The following is a 26,811-nucleotide window of genomic DNA, read 5'->3' on the forward strand; positions in this document are numbered from 1 at the left end:
GCATAATATGGGACCTTTAAGTAATTATTTTTTTCTTCTCATGCTTTCATGAGGCTTTTATTTTTAAAGTTGAGACCGGAAGCCGTAGTATTTTATTCCGGCTGGCTCGACACTAGCACCCCAAATCGCCTTATGGTTAAGACTTCAACGGGTTTTCTATGTCTGTGGGAATGTGTTTCGTCAAAAGCACTAAGAGATAAGGAACGAGGACCTGGACGGATTTCTCACCGTGAATATTTTGTCACGTTTGACGATAACAGGCTTCCCTAGTATCAACCTAAATATATACTTCGTACCCCCGGTGAGTTGCCTCTCGCTAGAATAAGCTTCTCTTTAAGTTTGATGCATAGTGGATATCCTCGTGTTCGACCAATTTATATTTTATACGAAACGATAGAAATGATGACTTGTACGAAGTTGTGTCCCTTAAACTGCCTTTAAACGCACCGTAGCTTGCCTAACGTAACGTTAGTCACAATTTCTCGGTTGTTTCTTTTTTTGTTGGCAAAGATGGTGAATTAATGATGGCCAAACATTTTAGGCTTTAAAACTTCACGTGTTACGTTACGAGCGAGGCAAACCTTGGCTGTGCTTGTCCCGTTATGTAGACTACACCCACCAACTAGCATGAAAATGTCAGGCTATGAATGTGTAACCGAGTGAAAATCAGAAAATAAGACTTTTGACACATCAAACGTATGTATTTTTTTCCGTTGCAGCTAACGTTATGCTAAAAGTGTAACCCATTTGATTAAATTGCGGTTAAATTACCGTGTAACGGAAGCCAACTCTCGGCGGGTAAATACGCAAGCTAATTGCTCACAAGCTACAAGTGGGCATGTCTTCGTCTGGAGTAACGCTAAAAACGCTCACGTTAACGTACAGCTCCAATTATCAGTGGGCTTCCTTAACTTACACATTTTTCTTAAACATAACCCTTGTATTTGCCGTACTGTTATTCTGTAAGTCAACTATCATTGACTGTTGAGAGCATTATACTTAGTCTGTGTGATGGTTATCATTGTTCTTTCTGCAGTTACCAATATGGAGTAGGGTCCTTTTGATGGTCTTGTTTTTAGTTTCTGGACGTATTTTGAGCTGTAACGTTACTCCCTGGGCTTTCTTTTCAAAATAAAGTAGGTGGTATTATTAACGTCATAGTTGCCAATTTGCCACTACAGGATTGTATAGGACTAGAACTGTATGCCGAATTTCCCCCAAATTGAAGGATATAAGCTAACAGGACAGCTGGCTGTTCGACCAGCAGTGTTTCGTGAAAATGTATAGAAATGTAATAATGGCAATGCCAAGTAAATGAGGTTTGAACTATGAAACTCATCCAAACTGGTTGCTAGCCCGGCCCAGTGACAGAAAGCACCCCATCTGCAAAAGTGTTTTGTAGCAAGACACAGTCAGCAGCAAATAATGATGCTGTTCAAGCAGGTTATGATGTGTTACTGCTCTGCCATTTGCTAATAGACCACTTTGTAAGCTTTAAGATTGTGATATGTTATCTATAACTCAGCACTATACCATCAGACCATATACTGAAGCATCCAAATCTGATTGATGTGACATGCTCCTATAATGAAAACGCTTGTTTTCCCTGGATCATTTCAGTATCCTATGGCAGTTCAACCCAGGTCATTACCAAACTTGCAAGCTTGTGTTTCAACTAGAGTGTACCTAGACTGTGACATGTATAGCTTGCATTGATGAGATGCATGGTGAAATAGATGAAAAAAAAGTGTAGTCCAAATATAAGGTAATTTGTGTCAGACAGATCCTTTTAATTTTGATCAAGTATAATTGATGATCATTTTACAATGCCCATGAGTCATCATTACACAGTGCCTTGACTGCCAGTTTTCTCTTCCATAGTTATTATGTTTTAAGTAGTTTCCCCCCCACCATAGGCGCGCTTGCAATAGTTACTGTATGTGCACTATGTACAGCAACATGATAGTGCATATTGAGATTGAATGCGAAACCATTTCTCTGTTTGGGGTTTCTGTTCCTTGTAGTCATGAACATATTTAGGAATGGAATTCATTTAAGTTTAGTTTTTTCATTCTGTCAGTTCTTTGGAGCACTCTACTTTTGCTCAGTTCAATGAGTCTTTTTTCCCCCCTTCTCCTTAAACTTTATGTTCTGTTATTTTCTGTTGTGTGCATTGTCTACACCTCTGAATTCAGGACTTGACTTATATATCTGATAGAACCAAAAAGAGAACTTTCAACTTGGATGGAAGAGTTTCTGCTAAATTTAAAGATTAGTCATTGTGGTGTATCGTTACTTGCCAAATCTTATAGTTACAGAGAGAATACAAAAAAAAATAAGTAAATGATGTTGTACATAGGCAGCTTCTTATATTATTTCACCCATGAAGATGTGAAAAAGTGTCTCTTTTGCTTTCAGGTCCTGTGATACAGCTGTTGTTGCCGTCCTGTGACGGATTTATTCTCTCAGCTGTTGTGTGTAAGGAGGAGAGGAAGCAAAGATGCCGAAACCGGTAAGAGGCTGAAAGGAGCTACATGAGAGTTGGCATACAAATGTCAGCAGCTTTTATCCTACTGTGTTCTACAGACGTATACAGAAATGCAGCGCTAAGGGAAAGAAGCCAGGAAAAAAACACTTAAGTTAGGCACTTTTCCTGCTAATCGATTCACCTTATTTAATGTATAAAAAATGACTTGCAGGGTTAGAACTTTTTAAGCAGTAGCCATATCAGGATACATGATATGAATCAGAAAGATTATAGTTGCTTGTTTGTTCCTGCATAGTCTGCTTGTATAAACTGAATCTCTCCAGTCGGTATACACTACTGCCGAAAGCTACATTTGTGCATTCTGCGAAGTGGCAGTTTCATCCCCATGGCTGCTCCCACTCCTCATACTCCTCTTCCAAGTAAACAACAGCCAGAGTGTGAAATGAACTGCCTGGCCCACAGGCCTTGCAACTATAACACTGCTGCCATTGTTGCTTAAAGGGTGGAGTGAATGCCAGAGTCCTGGGATGTGAACAACACCAAAACAAAAGCAATTTGATGCAGTCTCTTCATGGCTGTCTTTCCCACTGTTGTAATGCTGCTTTTTCATCATAAACAAACTTACTTGGGTAGAGCTCACGCATGAGTCTGGGGATATTGCGTGTTGCACAATTAAGTTTCACTTTACAGGAATATATTTTTCAAAGTATAAAGTTACCCAGGCCACTTGTCACTCTAAGGGTTTGGCTTTTTTAGTCGACAAACTCAGGTGTACTGGACAAATTTTAAAACAAAGCTTATGTTACGTTTTGATTTAGAATTTCTTTCATGGAAAGTTTTCAAGGTCAAGTTGCTAAAACTTGCATCAGAAACCTTCCTAGGAACTCGGTACAGTAGGCTTCAGGCTTTACCACAAGTGAAGCATATCTTCTGTCTCTTGAGGTGGTGGGTGTTTGTGGGTTGGTGGTGGGGTTTAGGAAGCTACAGAAGAGGAACAGCCAGGCACTGATGTCATCCTCTTCTTCCCCCCTCTTGTCCCCTGAGTCACCAGGCCACGCACTCATCCCAAAACAGCTCCTAGGACAGTGCAAGGCTGGCCGCTCTGCTCAGAGCGGCATCTCTGTCACAGACAATAACTGGGAGGGAGAGTACAGCTTGTCGCAGGGAGGCACTGACACAGTAAACAGAGGAAGAACATGACCTTCTCTGGGATTGGTGCCAGACATGAAAACACTTTTGGAATTGGCCTCTTATGCTTCAGTTTCAGCGTTCATCTGTAACCAAAGAATAAAAACAATCACATGGTTGAGTAACATAAGAGTATGTTGAGCTAGCAGGGGGGGTACTGAATTTGTTTTTCAGTAGTGAGTGATTATGCATTATCAGTCACAACCTATAATAGCAGTTTCTTTTCAAACACAGAAACACTTGGCTTTTGCAGAGAACTATGAGCACATCATGGTTAAGGTTGTGGTGATATTACCGGTGAGGTGTCAAAAAACAAACCGATGATACCAATTGACTGTGTTGAGATTCATTTTATTGGTTTTACATAAAACACACATAAGATGTTCTTAATGGCAGCAAAGCATGTAGAATTACGTGCATTATGTTGCGTTGCAAGTGAACCAGTGACTAAGACAGATTCAGGGAGAATTTTTTCCTAAACTTAATTGCGTAATTGAAGTTATAATAATTAGACTGACACTCAAGAGGCAGCATAGCAACACGGTATCTTCTATATGTAAAAAGGGCCATTCCACAGCTGAGGTTTTCAGCAATTTGTAATCAGTCCTGACTTTTGACCAGTTTTTAGGTTGTGTGGACCAGCTCTTTATAATGAGACCAACCACTTAAAACCAATTTGAACCAGTGTCCTGGAAGGTGTTTTGTTACTGTTGCGCATTGCTGGCTTAAGGAATCTGTTGACACTACTATTTCACCAGTCTGTAGGATTTACAGACTTTCCGTTTTCAGTTTTGCCCGGAAGTGTCCGTAACATACTGTTTTTAATGATGAGCCAGTGATCATAAATTAGATTAGCATCCCTATCTGATGGCATCAACATCAGTGTGGATAAAGCACAAAACAGTCTGTGTCAGGTAGGGCTGTTTGACTATGAAAACAATCATAATCACAATTATTTTGGTCAATATTGATTCCCGATTATTTAACACAATTACTGACTTTTGGAAAGTTGTTGCATTTATTGATCTTAAAAAAACAGTGAAACAGTTGAACAAATTAACAGTAAAAACACTTTGAATTGTTAAATTTCCCTTAATACTTTGACCGTTGTAAATATTTTTTTTTCATTCAGAATACAAGACAAATAAGAGTTTACTTGCAAAACGTAATATGCAAAATAATTGTTTTTTTCGATTACGTTGTTTTTGTGATCGTCAGGAGCCGAAATCACGATCAAAGTTGCCCAGCCCTAATGTCAGGGGGTCTATGAACATATGTTTGGAGGCCGGGGCATGATGAGGTGATAGCAACCCACAGGAAGAGGGCCCTCACTGGCTTCTAGCTTGGGGCTGTTTTCTCGTTTGCTGGACAAGGGGCCCGCTGTGTACATTGGGGGCCCAGTCTATGTCAACATCCTGTTTGTGGAAGTACAGAAGCAGGGTGAAGACAGAGGATTATCACCAGACGACTGAGGCACTGTCAAGGCAGGAATGAGTCAGAAAAGTCATACAAAAGTTAGGTCCTGTAATTAAATAGAATAAGTATGGCTGTCCCTCTTACTCTTTATTATCCCTCTAGTGTATGTGTGTGTGTATATATATATATATATATAATTTTATTTATTTATTTTTTTTTTGTCCTCTTGTGAAAGGGATGCTTCACACAAAGCATTCACCTTCCCTTCCCCCAAAGAATGATGTGTGTTTGTAGGTAGCAGTGATTCCTCCTACGCTCTCACTCCTCCTTCTTTTCCTTCTCCCTTCCGAAGCCTGCCTCACCCCGTGTGTGTGTGTGTGTGTGTGTGTGTGTGTGTGGGGGGGGGGGTGTTAATCAGAGGGACAGACAGCTGCTCAGACCCCAGCAGACCAGATTTGTGTGTGTGTGTGTGTGTGTGTGTGTGTCTCAGCAAAGCTCCTCTAAACAGCTTACAGTAACTTAACAGCTGTACATTTAACAAAGGGCCCGTCTGAGTGAGAACTTCTTTGCAATTGAAATTGAGAGGGGGGAGGAGGGGGTTGGAAAAATCCTTAAAGGCACGTAGAAAGAAAACTAAAAATGTAAATGATTGTGCCACTGGTTTTGAGATACTCAAAGGCCTTTCATCTTCAATGGCCTCCTTTGTCACTTGCTTGTCAAATCTTGAACTATACTCCCCACCACTTGAGGCCTGTTTAGTGACACTGCACATAAGGAAGGTAGGGCAAATTATAGTGTTATACGTATGAGATAGGAAGAAACGCATGGTGTCAAATACTCCCAGCCTTAAACTTTGTCATATAGAAAATGAGGAAGGTGGCAAACAATGTACAAAATAAAGGAAAAAAAAAATCAATGAAAACACAGAAAAGCCTTGTCATATAACCATTGCCTGCCACTGGCTTACATACAATTTACATATAATGATGCATTTTGTTTGTTGTTGACCTTGTATCAACACATTTATCTCTCGGTTTTTGGTAAGTGGAGAAAGAGAGAGAGATGAGAAAAGGATGGAAAAAAGAGAGGGAGTTAGTGAGACAGATGATTTTCCTGCTGCTGATACACACCGTGCAGGAAACAGGTACAAGATACTGTGGGGTAAAGTACAGCCATAAAGCAACTTACCACATCTAAATATTAGCTGCAAATGTATATTCATTATGCTTGCATACATTAAAAAAAAATGTCGGCAAAGAAACTAAAACGTTATTGAAAATGCTGAGTTTCGGACCAGTGCTGCAACTAGAACATTACTCAGCCACATCAAGGGAACAGCAGGGGTTACACTACTTTTAGGGTTTACCTCTTGCCTTTAGGAGGTTTTAAGGCACATCAGTCCACATCATGACTCGCAGGCTCCCTCATACGGCGTGGCGGCATTAAACAAACCCACCATCATTTTCTGGAAGTATACACGCTTTTACCTGCAGAAATTGGGTGAATCTGATAACTTCTTAAACTGTCTTTTTGTAGTTTACTGCTTGTCTAACTGATCTAACTCTGTTTTTAAATAGAGTAATTTAGTCATTTTAAGAACGGTCATGTCACAAAGTACTGAGGTTTTGGAGAATTGTACACAAAACTATACAAAAGGTACTAGGGTACGATATTCCTATGAGCTACACGGTACTGTACCTCTGTAATTTTAATTCTACTAAGAGAGTGTAAGAATGAGAGACAAATATTTGGTTAAAATTAGGGCTGTCAAACGATTACATTTTCTTAATCGGGATTAATCGTTGAATTTCTATAGTTAATCGCAATTAATCGCATGTTTTATCACATGATTAAAATTCTATTATTTTGCATTTCAGAACTGTTTTTAAGTACATATTAACACTGGAAAACCATTCTTACCAGTGTATCTTGATTGGGAATCAAATTAATGCAAAGAAAGTTACTTTATGAACTTGATTTTGAGATTTGGATTTGTTTATTATATATTTAATCTAGTCACACATTTGAACAAACAACTTTGAATGCACCACGAGAATGTAAATTACCAGTTTCATTGAACGCACCGTCTGTGTTTTTCCGACAGCAGCTGCAGCAGATTGTTACATCCTGGTGTCGGAATCCTCTACAGTGAAATACAGTCACACTATACACCGTTTAGCGTTAGCTGTCAGCATTGTAACCGTGTTTAATCCAGCTACTAGCTAGCGGTAGGCTAACGTTAGCTGCTGTCTAGTATAGTGTTAAGTAGCGTCACGTGCAGCGATGTCTGTAACGTCTGTTTCAGAGTGTCACTGCCCGATGTGAGTCGAGTGCCGATGTGAGTCGCGCATGCGTCACTTTGCGACAAGTAGCCTACAAGATGCTAACGGCTTTTTGAGCTAACGCACAGTCTATGAGCTAACGTTAGCAATCAAACAATCATAGATAGCTAAAACATTTTTGAAATGACTGCTGCTGCTGGCTACAAGTTAGCAATCAAACACAATAAAGGCTGTCACTTAATGGCGTTTTGAGCTAACGTTAGCAATCAAACAGTCATAGATAGCTACAACGTTTTTGAAATGACTGCTAGCTAAAAGTTAATCAAACACAACAAAGGCTGTCACTTGAATGGCATTTTGAGCTAACGTTAGCAACCAAACCGTCATAGATAGCTACAACGTTTTTGAAATTATTACCATCTTCTGTTATTGTATGTAAAGAGAAACGTTTATTATTTTATAGATTTCACAAGTTTCAGTATGACACGTTATGCCGTAAACAGTTTAAATCTGAGCATGCGCGACTCACATCTGCACTCGACTCACATCGGGCAGTGACACAGAGCATCAGAGAGAAGCGCAGACATATCAGTAGCTAAGTTTCCATCCAATTGTCAATCGAATTATCTACAGTTCGGTAAAAAAACTCCAAACTCTGTTTCCATCCAACGGCTTTAAAACGAATAAAAACCTGTGCGTAATGACGTCACATGCTGTTTTGCGATCAAATTGGTATATCGAATTGATTTTAGACATTTTAAGGTGTTTCCATTCATTTTCGCACTGAATCGCACAACATTCAAGCAAACATTTGCGAAGTTTTGCTAGACAAAATGGATCGTGCCATCTACCAACAAATGATCAATATTGCACAAGTTGTAATAATGTGCCAGCTGATAGCGACATATCAAGCTATAATAAGAAAACCATGACGCTATCAACACATTGCTATGATGATGCAGATGCACGTAAATGCCCGACGACAACGGAGGCGGCCTGTGGTGTGGGAACGACAGCGCTCCAAACTGTTCTGGGAGATCGTGGTTCAGAGACACTTCACGGAAACCCTTTGGTTGAAGCATTTTCGGATGACCAAAACAACATTTGACCTGTTGTGTAATTTGTTTGGGCCATCCCTTTTCCCAGATGTCGCAAGCTATCGCCCTCCGGTTCCAACCGAGAAGCGTATCGCTACAAACTGGCTACATGCGCAGAGTACAGAGTGGTAGGCGAACGTTTGGAGTCAGCAAAACCACCGTGCACCGGTGTGTTTACGCCGTGTGCAATGCCATACGAACGAGCATGATGCGAAGGTATATATACCTACCTGGAGTGGATGAGGCGCATGATATCTCGCTGCGTAACTCCAGAGCGCACCTTGTGCCACAGGTGTATGGCGCAATAGACGGGACTCACGTCCCGATTAGACCCTCTGCTGAAGGCTACAGGGATTTAGTCAATAGAAAGGGCTGGCCATCAATCGTACTACAGGCTGTGGTAGACAATCGTTGCATCATAAGGGACATTTGTGTCGGCACTCCCGGTAGTGCGTCTCTTTGTTCGTCCACTTACATCTGCCTTTGTTGACACCCGCCATGTGTGCAAACAGAGCGGAAATACTGGGCGGAAATTAACTAAAACTTCTTCGTTTTGTGGCGGGTTGCAACCATAAAATGACCTAAAACTTAATCGCAATTCATTATTTATTCGGCAAATAACGTTTCCATCAGCGTTTATCGCATAAGCCGTATATCGATCAAGATCAAATCCGATGAGACGGAACGTATTTCCTTTGAGTCGATATTCATGAAATTCAATCAAATTTTACTGTTTCCATAAGGCATTTTTCATTCGATATCACTTAATTCTGATAAAAACATGTGGATGGAAACATAGCTAGTGGCACCGGAATGAGGCACCGAAATCCGTGTTGCTATTCTTGCAGCAGCAGGATGTGTTACGAGGAAGTACGGCAAAATAGTAGCCTGTTAGGTACGACGCAAAGCCGAGTGAAGTGAAAATAAATTAATAAATGGCGGCATGCGATTAATACGCTTAAAAAAAAATTAACGCATTATGCTCGGCCCTTAATCGCATCGCGATTAACGCGTTAATGCTGACAGCCCTAGTTAAAATACTACTGATAGCTAGTAAGAAAGCTATAACAAAGAAATGGGGTAAGGTGGATCCTCCCTTGTAAGGAAGAATGGATGGGTATAGTAGAAGAAATCTATATGATGGAGAAACTGACACACCGTCTGAGACTACAACAAGCACAGCTTGAAGAAAAGTGGGAGAAATGGACAATATTCAGAACCAAACCAGCGATGAGGAATATGGACAGAAACAAATGATTTAGATGAAGACATGAGAAGAAAAGATGAACTGCTAGAAATGTAACTCCCAAACAAATATTTTGTTTGTTTTTTTGTTTACTGTATTATTTTGATTGTGCATTGTCTGCGTGAGTTTTATAATAAAAATCTAAGTGAAAAAAAAAAACGGTCATGTAGCCCAGTCAGATTGTCTAGTATCACCAGACAGACAGTGTCATATAAGGACAGGCTTACAAAAGTCGCTCCCTCGAGACTTCTTAGTTGTCAGTGTGTGATTAGCTGTGTCAGTGCCTCGGCATGTTGTCCCTCTTTTCCTCCCCCTCTCTCAGCAGGAGAGATAGGATTAACGGACTGTCTGGTCCATACTGGATTCCACCTCTCTCTACTCAGTGGGTTGGCTATGTTTTGGCAGATACACACACACACATACAGCACAAAGGTTGGCTCTTTCACAGCTGATTGCTGATGGCAGCTGGGCCCCACACAAATGCAGGGAAGGGACATTCAAGGCCGGTCACTTGGAAACCCCAGCTCAGCACAACATTCTCCACAACTACTCCTCCATAACTACTCCTATCTCAGAAAGTCAATGAGGCAGCTAGTCTTAATTCACCAGTGAACCATGAACAGGTTATTTTATCGATGTGTGTTTATCAGGGGCTTGTATTGTGCACATGCAAGAGTTGATTAAGATGTTGCCCTAGTAGTTTTAAGTTAAATCAGGTTTTTACCATGTGCCAGTAAAATGTATGTGGCACCGGCACATTTAGTTTGACTCATATCCACACAAGCAGCTGTTGCAACACCACTTTTCCCACTGCTCCACTCCGTTCACATGCTCTGCACACAAGGGCAGTATAGCATTTGTTACAGCACTGTGACATGGGCTAGCTTCCCTACAAACAAAAGAAACAAAGTCTGTGTTTGCGTGTTAAAGTTAAATGCTATCACACCATGAGACAACTGTAACTCAGAAGTGTAGTAGGTCTCCATCTTGCACATAACTTTTACAGAGGAGCAAAAGGCCAGTTTCCTGACAGAGACCCACAGGCTGGTAGTAAACCGTAAATCAAGGAATATGTGAAAGGCCTTTTTGTAGAATGTATTCATACGAAAATTCAATTACGGTGTATTATATTGTGTGTGCAGGACTTACATGGTGTGGAAAGAGAGGGGCGGAGGTGTCGACGCTTACCACCTCTTCTAGCTGCTTTTCTGAGTAATGGATCCTCTTGGTTGAAAGCTGTGTGTTGTGCAGAGTTCTTAAAGGCCGACTGCAGTAGTATGAAATGGGGCGCAGTGATCTTGTTGCTTTATAGTAGCTTCTGATGCAGTCAGTCTATATCGTTTAATTTCTGGGATTGTGCAAATGCTGCCAGAAATTCCGCTGGATGTCCCTCATTTTTGGCCAGATGTCCCTCACCTTCTGCTTCCTTTGTGTTGTCATTCTAAACTCCGGTAGATTTCTGAGAACTATGGTTAACTGCTCCTCAGATCTCTGCAGGGTAAATCCAGACAGCTAGCTAGACTATCTGACCTGATCAAACCTGAGTTTTCTGTTGCACAACAACCTTCGAACGTACACATTTTCCACCGAAACAAGATCCTTCCCGAGACTATTTTGCAGAGGCACCATCATTGTCCGGTGTTTAGCGCCGCCCAAGACGACTGTGATTGGTTTAAAGAAATGCCAATAAACCAGAGCAGAGTGTGGACTAGCCAGACCCTCCTCCGCAGCGCTGTGGATGTAGGTCTGGCAATGCGAGACTACTTCTGATAGAACTTTGCAAAACATAATTGTTAGCGTCTTCTTCTTTTTGACATTTCAAATATTTCTTCTGGTTGATGGTTTATAATTGGGTTCACATTGTCTGTTGTTTGAGTTTTTAAGTATCTTGCATCTTAGTAAAACTAACCAGAGCCGAGAGCTGGTTTCCTAGTTAGCTCATGTTCTATTATGTAACCATATCCTTACCATCCTCATTGAAATGATGTTGACAGGGCTGTGTTGTAAAAAGCAGCTAATGTTATTGGATGTCAGTGGCATTGGTGTAGAGTGCCCAGAGTGATCTAGACTCACATTCATAAAGCATCTCTGAACCATGCAAAAAAACCAAACTAAAAATTGGACTTGATTTTAATTATAAGCTCATTAAACACTCTTCTCTTTTGGTGCCCTTGCTCGGACTACACCCATTTTTAAAGTTGTCCTTTATTTTGATCTCAACCACACACAGCTGTAAACTTTCGTGACTGCATCTTGCATGGTTGGGACACTGTGGCAGTGACCAAAATCTGCCTGGGTGAAATCAATACTAACGTTCCTGGCTGGTAATCATTGCTTTTGTAGCTGAATTTCCTTAAATGTTTCCCTGTCAATTAAGTGCTGACTGAAAAATCGGGATTTTGCAGAGCAGGCACAATTTTGTTCATGCAGTAAATATCCTGGACAAAATGATTTAAAATGTTAATCGATCAATTTATGTTTGTACTGAATGTGTGTGCATCTCTTTCCTGTTATTCATCGCCCGCTGGCAACTCTAAAAGCTTAGGACAGTCACTCTAAAAACTATACAAGCCTGTTTCATTACATAGAGATTACTTACTCCAGTCCTGTCCATCACACTGAACTCTGATTTCACCTAATTGCCTGAAAAAAACAACTGAATCCATTTCTTTTTTCCTCCCCTGCAGATAACTTGCATATATTGTGGGTTGATTTCTCAGACATGGATTAAGCCTAGGTCTTAATATGGAGTAATCATAAAGTGCCTCTCTGTGTGGAATCTTCATTGAATAACACATTGGCAACAGAAATAGCAGAGATTTGGTCTCAAAGAGCACAAACTAGAGAAACTGCATCCATTGAAAATGGACCCTGACTGAATACAATCATTTAGTCACTTATATTTTTATTTTAATTAATAAATAATCGATTATTAACTTATCAGAATCGATAATCAAATCGTTCTAGAGAGAATCGCGATGCATCTAAGAATCGATTATTTTTCCCACCCCTAGCCACTATGCCGACCAGCCACGCTGAGGCGGTACTAAAATCTGCAATGGAAAACGGACGCACAGTGCGTAGAGTCGAGGCGAGTCAAGCAGGTACCATGTAATGGAAAAACACCAAAAGACTGCCTACTCAACTGTGAGCTGAAATACGTAGGCTAGCCTACTCATTCAAAGTATTTCTCATGTCACACAAACCACTGAGTGAATTGTGTTTCGGATGTTATTATCATCATATTCTGTTAGTATTGTGTCAGTGTTTTTGTTCCTGCATGCTGCCTGCTCCTATATCCCCCGCTGTCTCGAGCTCTCTGCAGCGCTGTTGCCTTGAAAAGAACGTTATTTTTAGTTTCATAAAACGTTGCCAAATTCACCAATGTAGGACATTAGGCTACTAGAAAACTTCGTGCTCTTATGTCATCTCCTTCTGTTATTTATTAGTCTCGCATTACCAGAGCTACAGTGCTGTGTGGAGTTTCATTTCCTATAAGTTCTTCACAATAAAGGTCCTCTGTTATTTTGGTATTTGAATGCTTTAATTATGAAGCAGCAAAATCAGGAAATGTTGGAGCTCTACAGCAGTAACATAACGCGACTCCTATAAACGAGCATGAAGCGTAAAATAAAGCAGTTATAATATAAACTAAACTTCAAACCACAGAGATTCCGTTAGAAGCTACAAACGTACTGAGAGCTGAACACACCGAGACTTTTAAAAACATCTTTCTCTCCTGCACAGGTCCTGCCACCCGTCAGTCGGCACCCTTTTATAAAGGCTACAGTCGGTCGGCACACAGGCAGACTGTGGGCAGCGCTTTTTCATTTTTCACTTGATTTATGTGAAAGTAACAACTGACATTATAAACAGTAAACACCCAACCAGCCTATATACAAACGGAAATGATGTACGTGTTTATTTGCATATAGAGCGCGGAAGTAAGATCCGATCATAAGTGGTCACTGAGGATGCATTTGGAGACGCATTCTGCAGACAGGTGAAAACACATGCGCCTAGAGCTGTCCACTTTTTTATTTTAATAATTTTTTAATAAAAGATTTTAATACCAGGTCAGAACAGGCCTTATAGTGTAGTGAAAGTGCTGCAACTGTAATTGATGAGTGGGAGACATTGTGGTCTGAGCTCCATGTGGTGCGGGGGAGTCCAGCTATGTGCTGTATAGACACAAGTTTCATGGATTATTCATTGCAGGGATATTGAGAGAAACAGAGAGGGATGAAGGCAGGAGAGACCATGAAGAAATATTGAGAGGAGAGGGAGAGAAATGCAAAGTAAGCCTTCCTGAGGTTTTGTGTATAATTGCAAAGAGGAAAAAGAGAAGTTATTTTCCTCAAGTGTGTTCATTCTGTGTCTCTTTTCCTTTCCCTCCTTTTCTGTATGGTTGGCGTATCTACAGTAACCTCGCTGTAACTTAATCTCAAAGGGAGTTCACCCCAGATCATCTCTCTTGCTTCCTGTTGCACTCAATCGCCACCGCTTTTTTTTTTTGCACTCTTGCTAAACGTTTTGCTTTTGCACTCTCACTTCGCCTCTCTACCATGCACTTCCCTCTGTCTCTCTTCTTGCGTCGTTAACCACTACTAAAGCGACACGCCGCTCAGTGTGTGCGTAGGTGTGGGAGGAAGGATGTGAGATGCCTCGGAGGTCAGACCCGCTCTGTTTCTGTGCCATCAGCTGCTGCTGGCCTACCGCCCTTGCCTTTTACTGGCAACCAATGACTGAGTTTATCCTCTGCTCCACCCCAACAGAGGTCCTGGAGTAGTGGGCTGCCTTGAAAGGTGGGGCTTGCTCACTCTGGCAGTGGAGGATGGAAAGGGGAGGAGAGATGCAAGTTCACACAGCCCCTTTTACAAAGCCTGGGTTGGGATTGACAAATTGAATACTGAGCAAACATGCTTCCATTCTCTTCGGCAGGAATTCTCTAATTTCTTGGAAGATCGTGCTCGATTGAGAGAGTTTGACGGCAGCACTTCTACGTTGTCAGTTGTGTTGATACATGTGTGCCACATCCTACAGTAAACTTATGTTTAACTTTTTATTTCATGACATACAACAGGCTTATTAATGTCCAAGTTAAGCACAGACAGCAGCACTCATTTCTAACTCAGATTTGAAAGTATAAATAGTCCTGATATTATTTTTTTCATTTTGCATTCATTTGATAGTAGAGATACAAACAGGAAATGTGGGAGAGGGGTAAGACATGCAACAAAGGTCCCAGGCCTGAATTGAACAGCCATGCATCTTACCCACTAGGCATTATGTTTCAAAAACAAAGCTAAAAAGACAATTTACTTCAGTGATGTTGCCCGATTGATGATTTAGATTAGTGGATGTGTAGTCGAAATAAAAAAATAAATATAAAAAAGGCCCTTATAGTAATGAGCTCAAGGCTGAGGTAGACATCATATTATTGTAGTATGGCAGTAATTGTCCTAGGCATATCCACTTACTGGTTTAAACAAAATGCTGTAAAGCTTTTTCAGAAGTTGACTTTTTGGCCTGATTTCAAAATCCTCACTGTGAACAAAACAATGTACAGTTCAAGAAAACTAGAGAAAGGGCATTGTGACCTTTTGTAATGGGAACGGTCAGGCAGCAGTGCTGTATCTGAACAATCCATGTAAAACATTGGCCTGTGGAATATGGAGGAAAAAAAATAAACTTCTTGTTGTGTTTTGGTTTCTAGATCAATGTCCGTGTGACCACCATGGATGCAGAGCTGGAGTTTGCCATCCAACCTAATACCACAGGAAAACAGCTCTTTGACCAGGTGAGCATGGGTGACATAATAACCACAAATGTCGACTGGTTACCGCTTTCCAAATAGCTAAAATTATGTATGTAGGCTTCCTGCTGGTTAACCATGATGTTCCTGGTTCAATTCAGACCAGGGTCCTTTGTGGCACGTCAACAGCCTGTCTCTTTCCAAGAAAAAAGGAAGAAAATTCCCGCACACATTTGTCACCTCTGCATTGGTTTATTTGGTCGGTCGACTTTTTGGTCACAAGGACCTTTCTCAAGACACGTAGTAGTAAAGTGACATAGTGTATAGTGCTTAAATACAAATCATGATTACATGATGATCCACAGCTGTGTTGGAGGTGTGTCCATGATCACACAGAGAGAAAACTAAAATACCAAATCCCCTCTGATAATTTTTTTTTTAAGTCTATAGGGTTTTCACGACGCGTCGTCAGACCCAAAGTCACCATGTTGGAGGTACTCCGCATCACAACAAAGCACAGGCACTGAAGTAGATCCCCGAACGGCGTCAAGGAAACTGGTTAATTATTGCCGTGTTTTAGGTTGTACCAATAGGTCAGACCGAGAAAAACATTTGGAATATTATCGAATTCCAAAAGGTATTAAAAACCAGGGAGAGGGGGCGGCCTCTAGCTCACCCAGTAAGCGTGTTCACCCCATGTTGGCTGAGTCCTGCAGCGGCCCAGGTTCGAATCCGACCTGCGGCCCTTTGCTGCGTGTCATCCCCTATCTCTCTCTCTCTCCCCCTTTCATGTCTATCCACTGTCACTATAATAAAGGGAAAAGCCCCCAAAAAATAATCTTTAAAAAAAAACAAAAAAAAAAACAGGGAGAGGAATGCCAGAAGTTATCAGAGGAAAGGAGGCGCTTGTGGTTGGCAAAGCTCAACCAGGATCTACGAGGGAAAAATCTGTCTTGTTCGGTCTTTGAAATGAAAATAAACTATTGAGAGTCACTTGGCTACACCTTGAGTATCGCAATGATATCATACAATTAAGGTTAGGTTGATTAAAGACGTTATTGCATTACTTACTTTGACCTTCACAACACATTGGTCGTTAATGACTTGGTACTGCGTCTCCCTCACCCATCCACACACCATCTGGTTATAAGCCTCCAAACTTTTGTAGGTTTTAAGGTCTTCCGCTGTGTATGGGCTCGGTGAGAAAACCAGGTAGTTGACTATATCGGGATATGCAACTGAAGGAAGAATCACCGGGTCGCCATGGATCCAAGAAGAGGGAGCTAACTTGTAGGGACCTGCACCGCCAGTAAACTGTAATTTCTCAAAATATCGCACCTTTTTGGACATAAAGTATTAAAGTATCCAAAGTGCACAATACTCCATTACTCCATTTAGTTGTTTACACCAAGTGCCTCCAATATGGCCGCGCATCCTGGTTACCGCCCAGAACGTGACGTCGGTGAAAACCCTCTATGGTACATACACAAGACATAACTCAAGTATATAATACACAACTGCACTTCTCTTGATTCCATCCACCCCCACCCCCCCCACCCACCCAAAAAGAAAAAAAACCCTTCTTGTTTTTTGTGCAAAAACGTGCAAAATACATCAGTGGGCTCCAAAAGTCAGTCTAAATTTTAAACCACTACAACCAAAGGCACCATTTTTTTCTCGTTTCTCTCTATATCTCAATAAACATGCAAGATACATCAGTGAGAGCCGCAATCTATCACCCTATCTCTTGTTAACCATTTCCTGTCTGTTTATATCTGTCACTATAAAAAAAAAGAAGCAATTTAACATAATTTTTAAAGTGATGCAAGACCTGCAAGATTTCCAATTTCTTTTTGTTTTATTGTCAGGTGGTGAAGACAGTGGGACTACGGGAGGTCTGGTTCTTTGGACTACAGTATGTGGACAGTAAAGGCTACAGCACTTGGCTCAAACTCAATAAGAAGGTTAGTCTTCCTCTACGTTCATTTTATCCTTTGTCATAACTACCAAAAAACAGTTTTCATTTACACGCTTGCTCTTCCTTTTACTATCTCACTGCCTCCTTGTCTTTTTAATTCTTTGTCAGGGTCCTTTGTCAGTTTGTCAATTTGTCTTTCATCCTGTGTGTGTGTCAACTGTTCACATACAGCCCCCCCCCCCCCCGAGATATCCAAAGATCTTATAGTGACAGATTATAGTAGTGTTATGTGATGAATATGCTTGTATATTACAGTCCTGCTATGATATCGATTAAAGGAAATTATAATATAAAATCAGCACAATTCACACAACAAACCAAAGTCACAAGCATGTAGTTGTGTGACACAAAGGCTAATAAATGGGTGGTTGGATGATGATGTTGTCTTTTTCATCCAGGTGACCCAGCAGGATGTGAAGAAAGAGAACCCACTGCAGTTTAAGTTCAGAGCCAAGTTCTTCCCTGAGGATGTCTCAGAGGAACTAATCCAGGAGATCACTCAGAGACTCTTCTTCCTGCAGGTATAAAGCCACTCACTAGTCAATATTCCATCCAAATGTTCGACTGAATTTGACATTGATATTATAATATATAGGGGGGAAAAGCAGTGCTGAATACAATGAATAGGTTTGTTCCATTTGTTTGCTCCTTCACTCCCTCCCGTTCCGCCAGGTGAAAGAGGCCATCCTGAACGATGAGAACTACTGTCCCCCAGAGACGGCTGTGCTTCTGGCGTCATACTCTGTCCAGGCCAAGTATGGAGACTACAACAAAGATGTCCACAAGCCTGGGTATCTTACCCATGACAGACTGCTGCCTCAGAGGTACCCGGAAAAAAATGTCACAACTTCTATTGCTCTGATGCGAGCGAAAGTGTTGAGTTTTCACATACAGACATCTGTTGTTGGAATTTTCAATGATTTCCTCTCCAGGAAACAATTATGTGCTGTTAAACATCCCTTCAGGTAAAGTCATTGTGTTTGTGTAAACAGAGTCCTGGAGCAGCACAAGCTGACCAAGGAGCAGTGGGAGGACAGGATACAGACTTGGCACGAAGAACACCGAGGAATGCTCAGGTATGTTTAAATCTTTCCTGAAAACCCCTTAGAGAGACAAAGAAAAATTGTATCGGAGGGTAGGTGTTTGGCCTTGTGTCATTTTAGGAAGTTTAACTATATCTATATACTTATTCTAGAGGGCTGTACAAGGCCAAAAGTCGACCTACCAAAAGTTTACTTCCTTTATTGGAATGTATGACTTGAACATATGATTACTTGGTAATTCGCTTTAAAAAAAATGAAATTATTTTGTTTTACTAATATTAATGTGGACATTTTCTAAAATAAAACAAATAAAAAACTATATGATTTATAATCTTCTGACTCCTGCTAATGTTCCTCCTCTCCAGAGAGGACTCTATGATGGAATATCTTAAAATCGCCCAGGACTTGGAGATGTACGGAGTCAACTACTTTGAAATCAAAAACAAGAAGGGCACACAGCTGTGGCTGGGGGTGGATGCCCTTGGCCTCAACATCTACGAACACGAAGACAAGTAAGGGACACATACACACACGCTAACAGATTTGCTGAGTTTATTTACAAAATAGTGAAGACTGTTAAAAGTTACCATCAAGGCTGAGACATGTTAAGACCTCAGCTTTCAGATTCAAATACCAGTTTCTTTTCCCCCAAAATGGATGTTGTGTTGCGGTCTAAATCCAGTCACATACTACCACATGCTTGCAAGGGGATCAGAGCTGTGGTTTGCAGTTATGACATGAAGTGTGCCACAACCGATGTGTGCCAACGCGTGTCATCATAACGGTGTCTGTTAAACCTGCTGTATCACCCAACCTCACAACAAGATCACAGCCAGAGCCTTGTGTCTTATTTATTAGCAATGAGTATGCTTCCTTTGCCTGGAGCTTTTTGTTTTTGGATTATTTCTCATCTGACTATAGCTTTTAATATGTTTTATAGATGTCCAAAGGACGGGGATAATTATGTGGGTTCTGTGCAGGCTCTTTCTGTTATGACCGCAGTGCACGTACTGTAAGCACTCAGACCAGTTCTACTTTATTGAACATCCGTCTGTTTAGCTTTGGCGTTATGAATATGAGTTATGACATTTTTTTTATCAATTAAAATCAGTACTGTAAATGTGTTTACAAGCATGCAGTAACTTTTTTTTTAAAACCTGAAGTTAGTTAATGCAGTGCCCCTAAATATGTACCCTGTACCAGAATACGGTTCCATTTGCCAATGAATATTACACTGTTTATTTCTGTCCACTTAGCTGCTTTTGCTGTTACTGTCAGTAAATGATCTAAAAGTTGTTGTTTTTTTTAAAGAATTGTGACCAAGATACGTACTTGGTTGGACATTTTACAGTTTTAAAAAAAACGTTGCTTTCTGTATTGCATCTTTTTGTTATTTGACATTAGCCAATCAGCCAGACTATCTCTATTTTCTTACTTCGTGGGAGGCTTGATGGCAACATGAGATGCACAATGTTCAACAAGTTTAAAGGAAGCAAGGGTATTTTTAGAAGTGGAGAAAGGAAGACTGGGTCTGTCCATTGTAGGAGAGTCTTTCCTGTCCTCTCTGGTCAGAGAGGTTTCCCCTTTTGTGGAAGAAAGGGTAGATTTAATCACAACTCCTGTAGCATTTCCTCTCACTACTTTCCCCTTCCTGTCCGTTACCTGAGGTCAGCACAGCTGCCATCCTTCTCTTGCCTAGGTGACAGGAAGGAAACAAAGGAACCTTAGACAGCAACATCCTCATTATCACTTCATCCCTTCTTTTTCCTTTCTATTTGTTTGTTCATTTTTGATTAGATAACACCCACCATACTTTTACATCTTGGCAGTAATGCTAAGTTTTATCCACCTACTTCTCTTTCCTGTCACTATTCTTGACCATTTAACTGAAAAGCTGTATTTGAAGATCAAAGTGTAAATTCAGTATCATGATTTCCTGTAAAGTGGTCTATTCATACTAGGCACCATCTGCTGGCTGAATGAAACTTTCTACAACCAGCTGTGTAACACCCTGTGCTGTATATCATCATGTGAGTGAGACGCTGAAGTTGAAATGTTTATTTTTCCAGGTTAACACCAAAGATTGGCTTCCCGTGGAGTGAAATTCGAAACATCTCTTTCAATGACAAGAAGTTTGTCATCAAACCTATCGACAAGAAAGCACCTGTGAGTGTCGGATTCAAAAGTTCAAAAACATCAAGAAATATTTGACTTTCTGCTTGATGTATACAGAGAACATGTCGTGCTTCACATTAAAGGATATATTTTCTCGCCCCTCTTTCTTAAAACATGTAGGACTTTGTGTTTTACGCCCCGCGTCTGCGCATCAACAAACGTATCCTGGCGTTGTGTATGGGTAACCACGAGTTGTACATGAGGAGGAGAAAGCCCGACACCATCGAGGTGCAGCAGATGAAGGCTCAGGCCCGCGAGGAGAAGCACCACAAACAGATGGAGAGGTATGGCACAGGAATACTGTGAACCCATGTTGTCATTTTAGTTTGTTCCTGAGGTCATAGAAAAGCCTTCTAGAAAAGAAGTGTGTGTGTGTGTGTGTGTGTGTACACGTACGTTGAGTACGCGTGCCTTGGGGTAACTGGGTGTTGCAGGCATTTGCCACAGTACTTCACTTTATTCAGGTCATAAGAGTGCTTGATTTGCTGCGTTTCTCTGTATTTGTCACTATAATATAGTTAAATGTAGGTTTCTCACTCAAAGATACTGAAAGATGTTGTTACTAAACTTCTCAGGGCTCAGCTGGAGAATGAGAAGAAGAAGCGAGAGTATGCAGAGAAAGAGAAGGAGAGGATAGAGCGGGAGAAAGACGAGCTCATGCAGAGGCTGAGACAGATCGAAGATCAGACGATGAGAGCTCAGAAAGGTACCCGTTTTTCTTTTTATCCATTCATCTGTTCATTCATCTTTGCTGCTGCCTTCCTCTCCCCTCCTCGTGTCTGTCAAATCAAAAAATCTCTTTAGGGCTGTGATCAAGGCCAAAGACAGGTCTGTTCATCATACTTATCATAATGAACTGAAAAGTTGATCTCTCTTTAATCTCTCTGGTTGTTTTTCCCGTTTGTATGTAATCAGAAAGTTGTTTTTTTCCTAGCACCATGTCCAATGTCGGATTTAGAGATGATAATACATCAGTACTTGAATAACAGAGGTTAAACCTAATGTATTCGTTCAGATTGATTTCCCTGCATCAACAGTACCTGACTTGAACAGTCACTACCAGCAGAGATCCTACTGAAGTTTGAATTTGAAATGTGTAGAAGATCCAATTAAAATAGACATGATGTGTAACATGTCTGTGTGTCTGCCCTTCCACAGAGCTTGAGGAACAGACTCGCCGGGCCCTGGAGCTGGAGCAGGAGAGGAAGAGAGCGAGGGAGGAGGCCGAGAGACTGGAGAGAGAGAGGCAAATGGCTGAGGAGGCCAAGGCAGAACTGGCCAAACAGGCCGCAGATCAGCAGAAGACCCAGGAACAACTGGTGCGTGCGTTTGTTTTCACTGATGGTGTTAGCAATGGTGTTAGCAATTACAGGTTGGCTATGTGGATTTACAGTATGTGTGTTATTGATAATTCAGGATGAGCACATTCTTGTGTGTGTAAATGTACAGTGTGTGTGTAACAGCAGGGTCTATATTTAATCCCAGGCTGCTGAACTGGCTGAATTTACAGCCAAGATCGCTCTCCTGGAAGAAGCCAAGAGAAAGAAAGATGATGAGGCAACAGAATGGCAGCACAAGGTACAGGACTCCTCTCCCCCAGTCCTACATAGGCGAACATTGGCTTCCTCAGATGTCTTTTTACACTCACGGTCTACCAGCGTATATATTTCACTCTTCCCGGCCTGGTGTGTATTCGGTATGTGTCTCTGTCTTACCCTCTCCCTCTGCAGGCTCTGTCAGCCCAGGATGACCTCGAGAAGACCAAGGAGGAGCTGAAGTCTGCAATGACTGTGGTGCCAGCGCCTCTGAGTGGCCATGCTGAGAGTGAGCATGATGAGCAGGATGAAAACCACGCGGAAGCCAGCGCCGAGCTCTCCAATGAAGGCGTCAGCCAGTTAGACCTCCGCAGTGAAGAGGCGCGCGTCACTGAAGCCCAGAAGAACGAGCGGGTCAAGAAACAGCTGCAGGTGAGAGGGTTTAAGGGCTATGTCAAAACTTTTGACATATCACAAAGTTCGTTGCCAAAATGATATGACCCTGGGAACTGCTTTTCCCATGTTCAAATGAACTTTCACACTCAATATGAAGTTCATTTGAACCGCATCTGATAAATGATACCCCCATGTAGAAAGCAACCTGGGGTGGAAATGAGTCTAAAACTTACCCTATGAATAAAACACTTAGAATAAAACCACCTCTTTTTAATAAACAATGTAAATCTGTTTAATCTAAACAAAAATCCTTCCGGTTTTATTTTTTTTAACCAAAAGAGATTTGAGTCTCACAAACACAAATAACAATGAGATTATATTATTTTCTAACAGCAGTTTTATTGCAAAGAAGAAACACCAGCCAAGAAATGGCAAATAAGGGTAAGATAAGGCATACTTCTCTGTCCATTCTTTAAACTCCTGCTTTTAACAGGAGTCAATGTGCTGGCTTAGACTGTAGCCTGGCTTCAAGAAAGATATACAAGTAATCAATCAATCAATCATAAAGTACATCAAATCTCTCCATATCTTTCCTAACTTTGAATATATTCCAGGGCCTGTAGATCTAAGCCGGGCTACTGCCTAAACCAGGACTTGTACTGAAGCTATGGCAAGAAGAATTCAGTTATTAACCTTAATTTACTAAATAAATTTGAAAGAAAATGAATTAACAAACAGTCCTCTGTCTCAAACCTATGTAACTGCCAACCCCTGCATCAGTATTTAAAGTAAGTTGAACTGTTGCACCCCTTATTGGAAGGATTTATTTATATTAAACACATAGCCAGAGGCTGTAGCTTTGCGTCAATCAGATGTTTACTTTTGAGGCGTATTTTTCCATTTTTGCTCTTCTGCACCGGTGTCCTGTTTCTTTTTTTTTCACTCTTCTCCTCTGCTACCTCAATGCCTCTTTATTGCTCTCTGTTGTTTTCCACTTTCATTTTCTATCCTCATCTTTGCTTCTTTTATTCATCTTTTTCCTCCATCCTTCTCCTCGTCCTCTTATCCTTCTTTCTCGTTTATCTCCCAGACATTAAGCTCAGAGTTGGCCGATGCCAGAGATGAAACCAAGAAGACACAGAATGATGTGCTACACGCGGAGAACGTAAAAGCAGGCCGAGACAAATACAAAACACTGCGTCAGATTCGACAGGGCAACACAAAGCAGCGCATCGATGAGTTTGAGTCCATGTGAGAACAGCACCGCTGTCCCCTCACCCCTCTTCCCCTGAGGGGTACCTGCTCTTGAACTTTTCCCCTCAGCGGCTGCTCATTTTCGTGGACAACAGATGCTGCCATCCTTGTAGTCCCACCATGTCCCCCTCTACACCCCAAGGCAATCTTGAGAAATCATCTTGTCAAACTTGCCAAAGTCTTGCCCCACATCTCTCTGAAAGTTACAGATATCTCTCCAATATGGAGCTGCCTACACGCCACTCTGAACAAGCAAATATCATCGTACTGCAGAGATCATGTGTAATCCTTAAACACAGGGGAAAAGAGAAACTGTTAAAACCAAAATGGAAGCAATTGGAATTTTTTTTGAGCAAACATGGCCATATAAAGCTACTTTTTTTTTTTTTTTTTTTTTTTTGACGACTTGTATGCAATAGTTGAGTGTGATCCCATGTCTTCAGTTAAAGATTACCTGTCCTCTCCTTGTTTTTAAGTTGTTTCCCTCTAACCCGCTTTAGTTTGACTCGTTTTATTGATGATGCCCTTCTTTTTAGTTGTCTGTTGAACACATTTAGCTGCAGGCTATGAATAAAGACTGGAGTTTCGGGATAATCATTTTAATTCAGCGTCCAAGCGCTGCTTATGTTGGATCATGTCAAAACATATCACAAGTCATGCTAATACTCTTAGCATCTGAGTCATTAGAGAGCTGAGGTCATTTCACTCTATTCAGTCAATTTAAACTGTTATTTGAATGTTGCAGGTTTATATAAAAAAAAAAAGCACAGCAGTATTTTAATAGTTAAATTCCAGGCTCAATATCAAGAATAGCAGCACCCAACTTGTCACATGGCAGGTTTTGATGAACGAATGTAGCAAAGGTAACAAAGGGAAAGTGTTTTTTTGACACGGAGGTGATAGGATAGCATGCAATGAGCTTGTGCCACTGAGCTATCACCCACGAGCTTAAAAGTGTTAGAAGATAAGCTAATTGATAGTTTTGTGTGTGTGTGTGTGTGTCTGTGTGTCTGTCATGTGTGTCTAGTTGCATCCCAGTGTTTCATTCCCAGTCACCATAGATGGTTTTCTCTGCCTACCAGCTCACAAAGGAAGCTAGGGTATTAAATGGACAGACAGAGGAACAGAGAGATGTCCAAGCTGTTTGTCCGTCTGTCCAACCGTGTATGTGTGTGTGAGAGAGAGAGAGAGGGAGAGAGAATATACACGTGCAGGTGTAGAAGCTGAGACTTGGCACCTCTCTGGCTGGGGAGCTTATGAAAACATCAGTCCTCGACCCAGGACAAATCTCTACCTCAGTAATGTTAGCAGTGGTGACTGACAGTCAAACACTCAGGGTGCGCCCCCTCTCCTCCCTCCCAATAAGGTCATAATTTTACTTGGTTAACGTTACATCCTTGTGTGGTGCTCCTGGGCAGGCTACATTTTGTCAGCCGCCTTGTGGCTGTACGTTGGATTAAGGATTTCAAGAGAACAGTAAGGGTCTATGTAAAACATATGTCATTGAGATCTAGGTTGAGCTAGTTTTACACAACGGTCTCTCCTTGCTCAGATTTTTTTGTTCATTGTCATTTTGTCCAGGGGGAAAAAAAAATCCCAAACAATGAGGAAGGGGAAATAAATAAATGTTGCAAATATCAGAATTAAGATGTACTTTAGTATAAAGCTAATTTTCAGAATAAATAAGGTAATTTTGTCATGACCTGACAGGGTCCTGTGAATCATTTGGCTCTAAGTTGTTGGTGGTGACAGACTGGGTCTACAGAGCTGCCGGGACTCAAGACCTTGTTTTAAAAGAAGGCTCTCCTGTATAATTAATTTCCTTTAATGTCTGCGCAGAACTTTCTCCTTTGTTTCAATTTCACTTCAAGGAGACAGTTTGCAGACCTGCAATGGATCATGGGACTGAGAGACTTGTGAATACGTAGAGATGTTACTCGTAGTTCTTAATGTGAATGGACCTTGCTATTGAAAATTGTCTCTTGAATCAATTGGAGAGTAGGCCAATTTCTTCCCTTCAAATCTTATTATAAATTCCCATCTGACAACATTGTTTTTGCTCAAACAAACTAACTCCATCTTTTGTGGGGTGGAAAATATGTTCCAAGGTGCATTTTTGACATAAGTGAACATAAAGTTCTCCTTTTTTTTAATTAACAATATGATGAAAAATGTTTATGGTATTATTTGTTACGCTATACTTGACAGCTGTTGTAGGTTATTATTGTTTTAATAGGCAAGAGTTTTAAAGTTAAAGCACTTGTAAGCAACAAGACACTGAATCCTGCCTTTTGTGTTTAACTTCAGTGTCAATTGTTAGTGTATTGTTTGCCATAGCAGGTGAAAAAAAGATCCTGTGCTTCCAGCTCATATTTTTGTATTGTGTTCAAACCGGCAGCATGCATCGCTATACTGACCAGCTTCATTGGAGGGGAAAACTATTGTTGACACATCCACACCCTCAACCCCCACATTCAAGCTGTAAGGCTTCAGTTAGTTTATTTTCACAGCAGAATGTCATTGACCTGCCTGTCCCCTCTAATGAAGCCAGTGTCTGTGATGATGCCTGCTCTGGCACCAGCTGTCACATTTTGCCGTTTGTTTTTTCCTTATGTTCATGTATTCTTTAAGATAGAAGGCACAGATGGATTGCAATTAATTTCATTGATTCACAAATAAAAGTTTTAAATTTTGATTGTGTTTTGGCCCATTTGTATTGTTCGATATCACAGATTTAATGGCGTTGTGAAGTATTCAGGCTCATTTTGTTGTATATAATTCAGAATGAGGTTTAAATATCATACTGCTGAGCTATTTCTGTATCAGGATTTATTCATATCTCAATGGTTTTTCACAGGATGTAACAGCAGATCTATATCTCTAGATCCATTTTAAGATTTGACTGATTTGGCTTCAAGCTGGAGCCACTTGGTCACTTTAAAAACCAATATCTTGAAT

General features: G+C 41.0%; 2 protein-coding genes across 5 annotated transcripts in view; one reads left to right on the forward strand and one right to left on the reverse strand.

The window, feature by feature from the left end:
* Positions 1–845, reverse strand: part of mcf2la (mcf.2 cell line derived transforming sequence-like a) — a 49,844-nt gene extending 48,999 nt beyond the window's left edge. The window contains exon 1 of the mRNA XM_031292316.2: positions 772–845. The gene's annotated coding sequence lies outside the window, so the exon portion shown is untranslated. The remainder of the gene's footprint in view (positions 1–771) is intronic.
* Positions 88–26,548, forward strand: LOC116044822 (radixin-like). Of its 4 annotated transcripts, none has more exons than XM_031292323.2 (15): positions 88–301; positions 2,419–2,512; positions 15,434–15,517; positions 17,341–17,436; positions 17,849–17,971; positions 18,123–18,274; positions 18,443–18,526; positions 18,859–19,005; positions 20,563–20,659; positions 20,789–20,952; positions 21,244–21,374; positions 21,827–21,987; positions 22,154–22,246; positions 22,399–22,635; positions 23,690–26,548. In XM_031292323.2, the coding sequence occupies exons 2-15, from the start codon at positions 2,501–2,503 to the stop codon at positions 23,852–23,854; spliced, it is 1,746 nt and encodes a 581-aa protein (XP_031148183.1). In that variant the 5' UTR covers positions 88–301; positions 2,419–2,500; the 3' UTR covers positions 23,855–26,548. The 4 variants fall into 4 exon arrangements, with proteins under 4 accessions (XP_031148183.1, XP_035854380.1, XP_035854381.1 ...); XM_035998487.1 differs by having other exon boundaries at positions 94–321; positions 2,417–2,512; XM_035998488.1 differs by lacking the exon at positions 88–301 and adding an exon at positions 944–962.
* Positions 26,549–26,811: the final 263 nt, after the last annotated feature.

This window comes from Sander lucioperca, chromosome 24 (assembly GCF_008315115.2).
Source record: "Sander lucioperca isolate FBNREF2018 chromosome 24, SLUC_FBN_1.2, whole genome shotgun sequence".
Lineage (NCBI taxonomy): Eukaryota > Metazoa > Chordata > Actinopteri > Perciformes > Percidae > Sander > Sander lucioperca.

What these genes read in the sequence shown, in the direction of transcription:
- LOC116044822 (XM_031292323.2), top strand. An exon ending in ATCTACGAACACGAAGACAA is followed by an intron (nt 19,006 to 20,562) that starts GTAAGGGACACA and finishes TTATTTTTCCAG; the next exon opens with GTTAACACCAAAGATTGGCT. An exon ending in GACGATGAGAGCTCAGAAAG is followed by an intron (nt 21,375 to 21,826) that starts GTACCCGTTTTT and finishes GCCCTTCCACAG; the next exon opens with AGCTTGAGGAACAGACTCGC.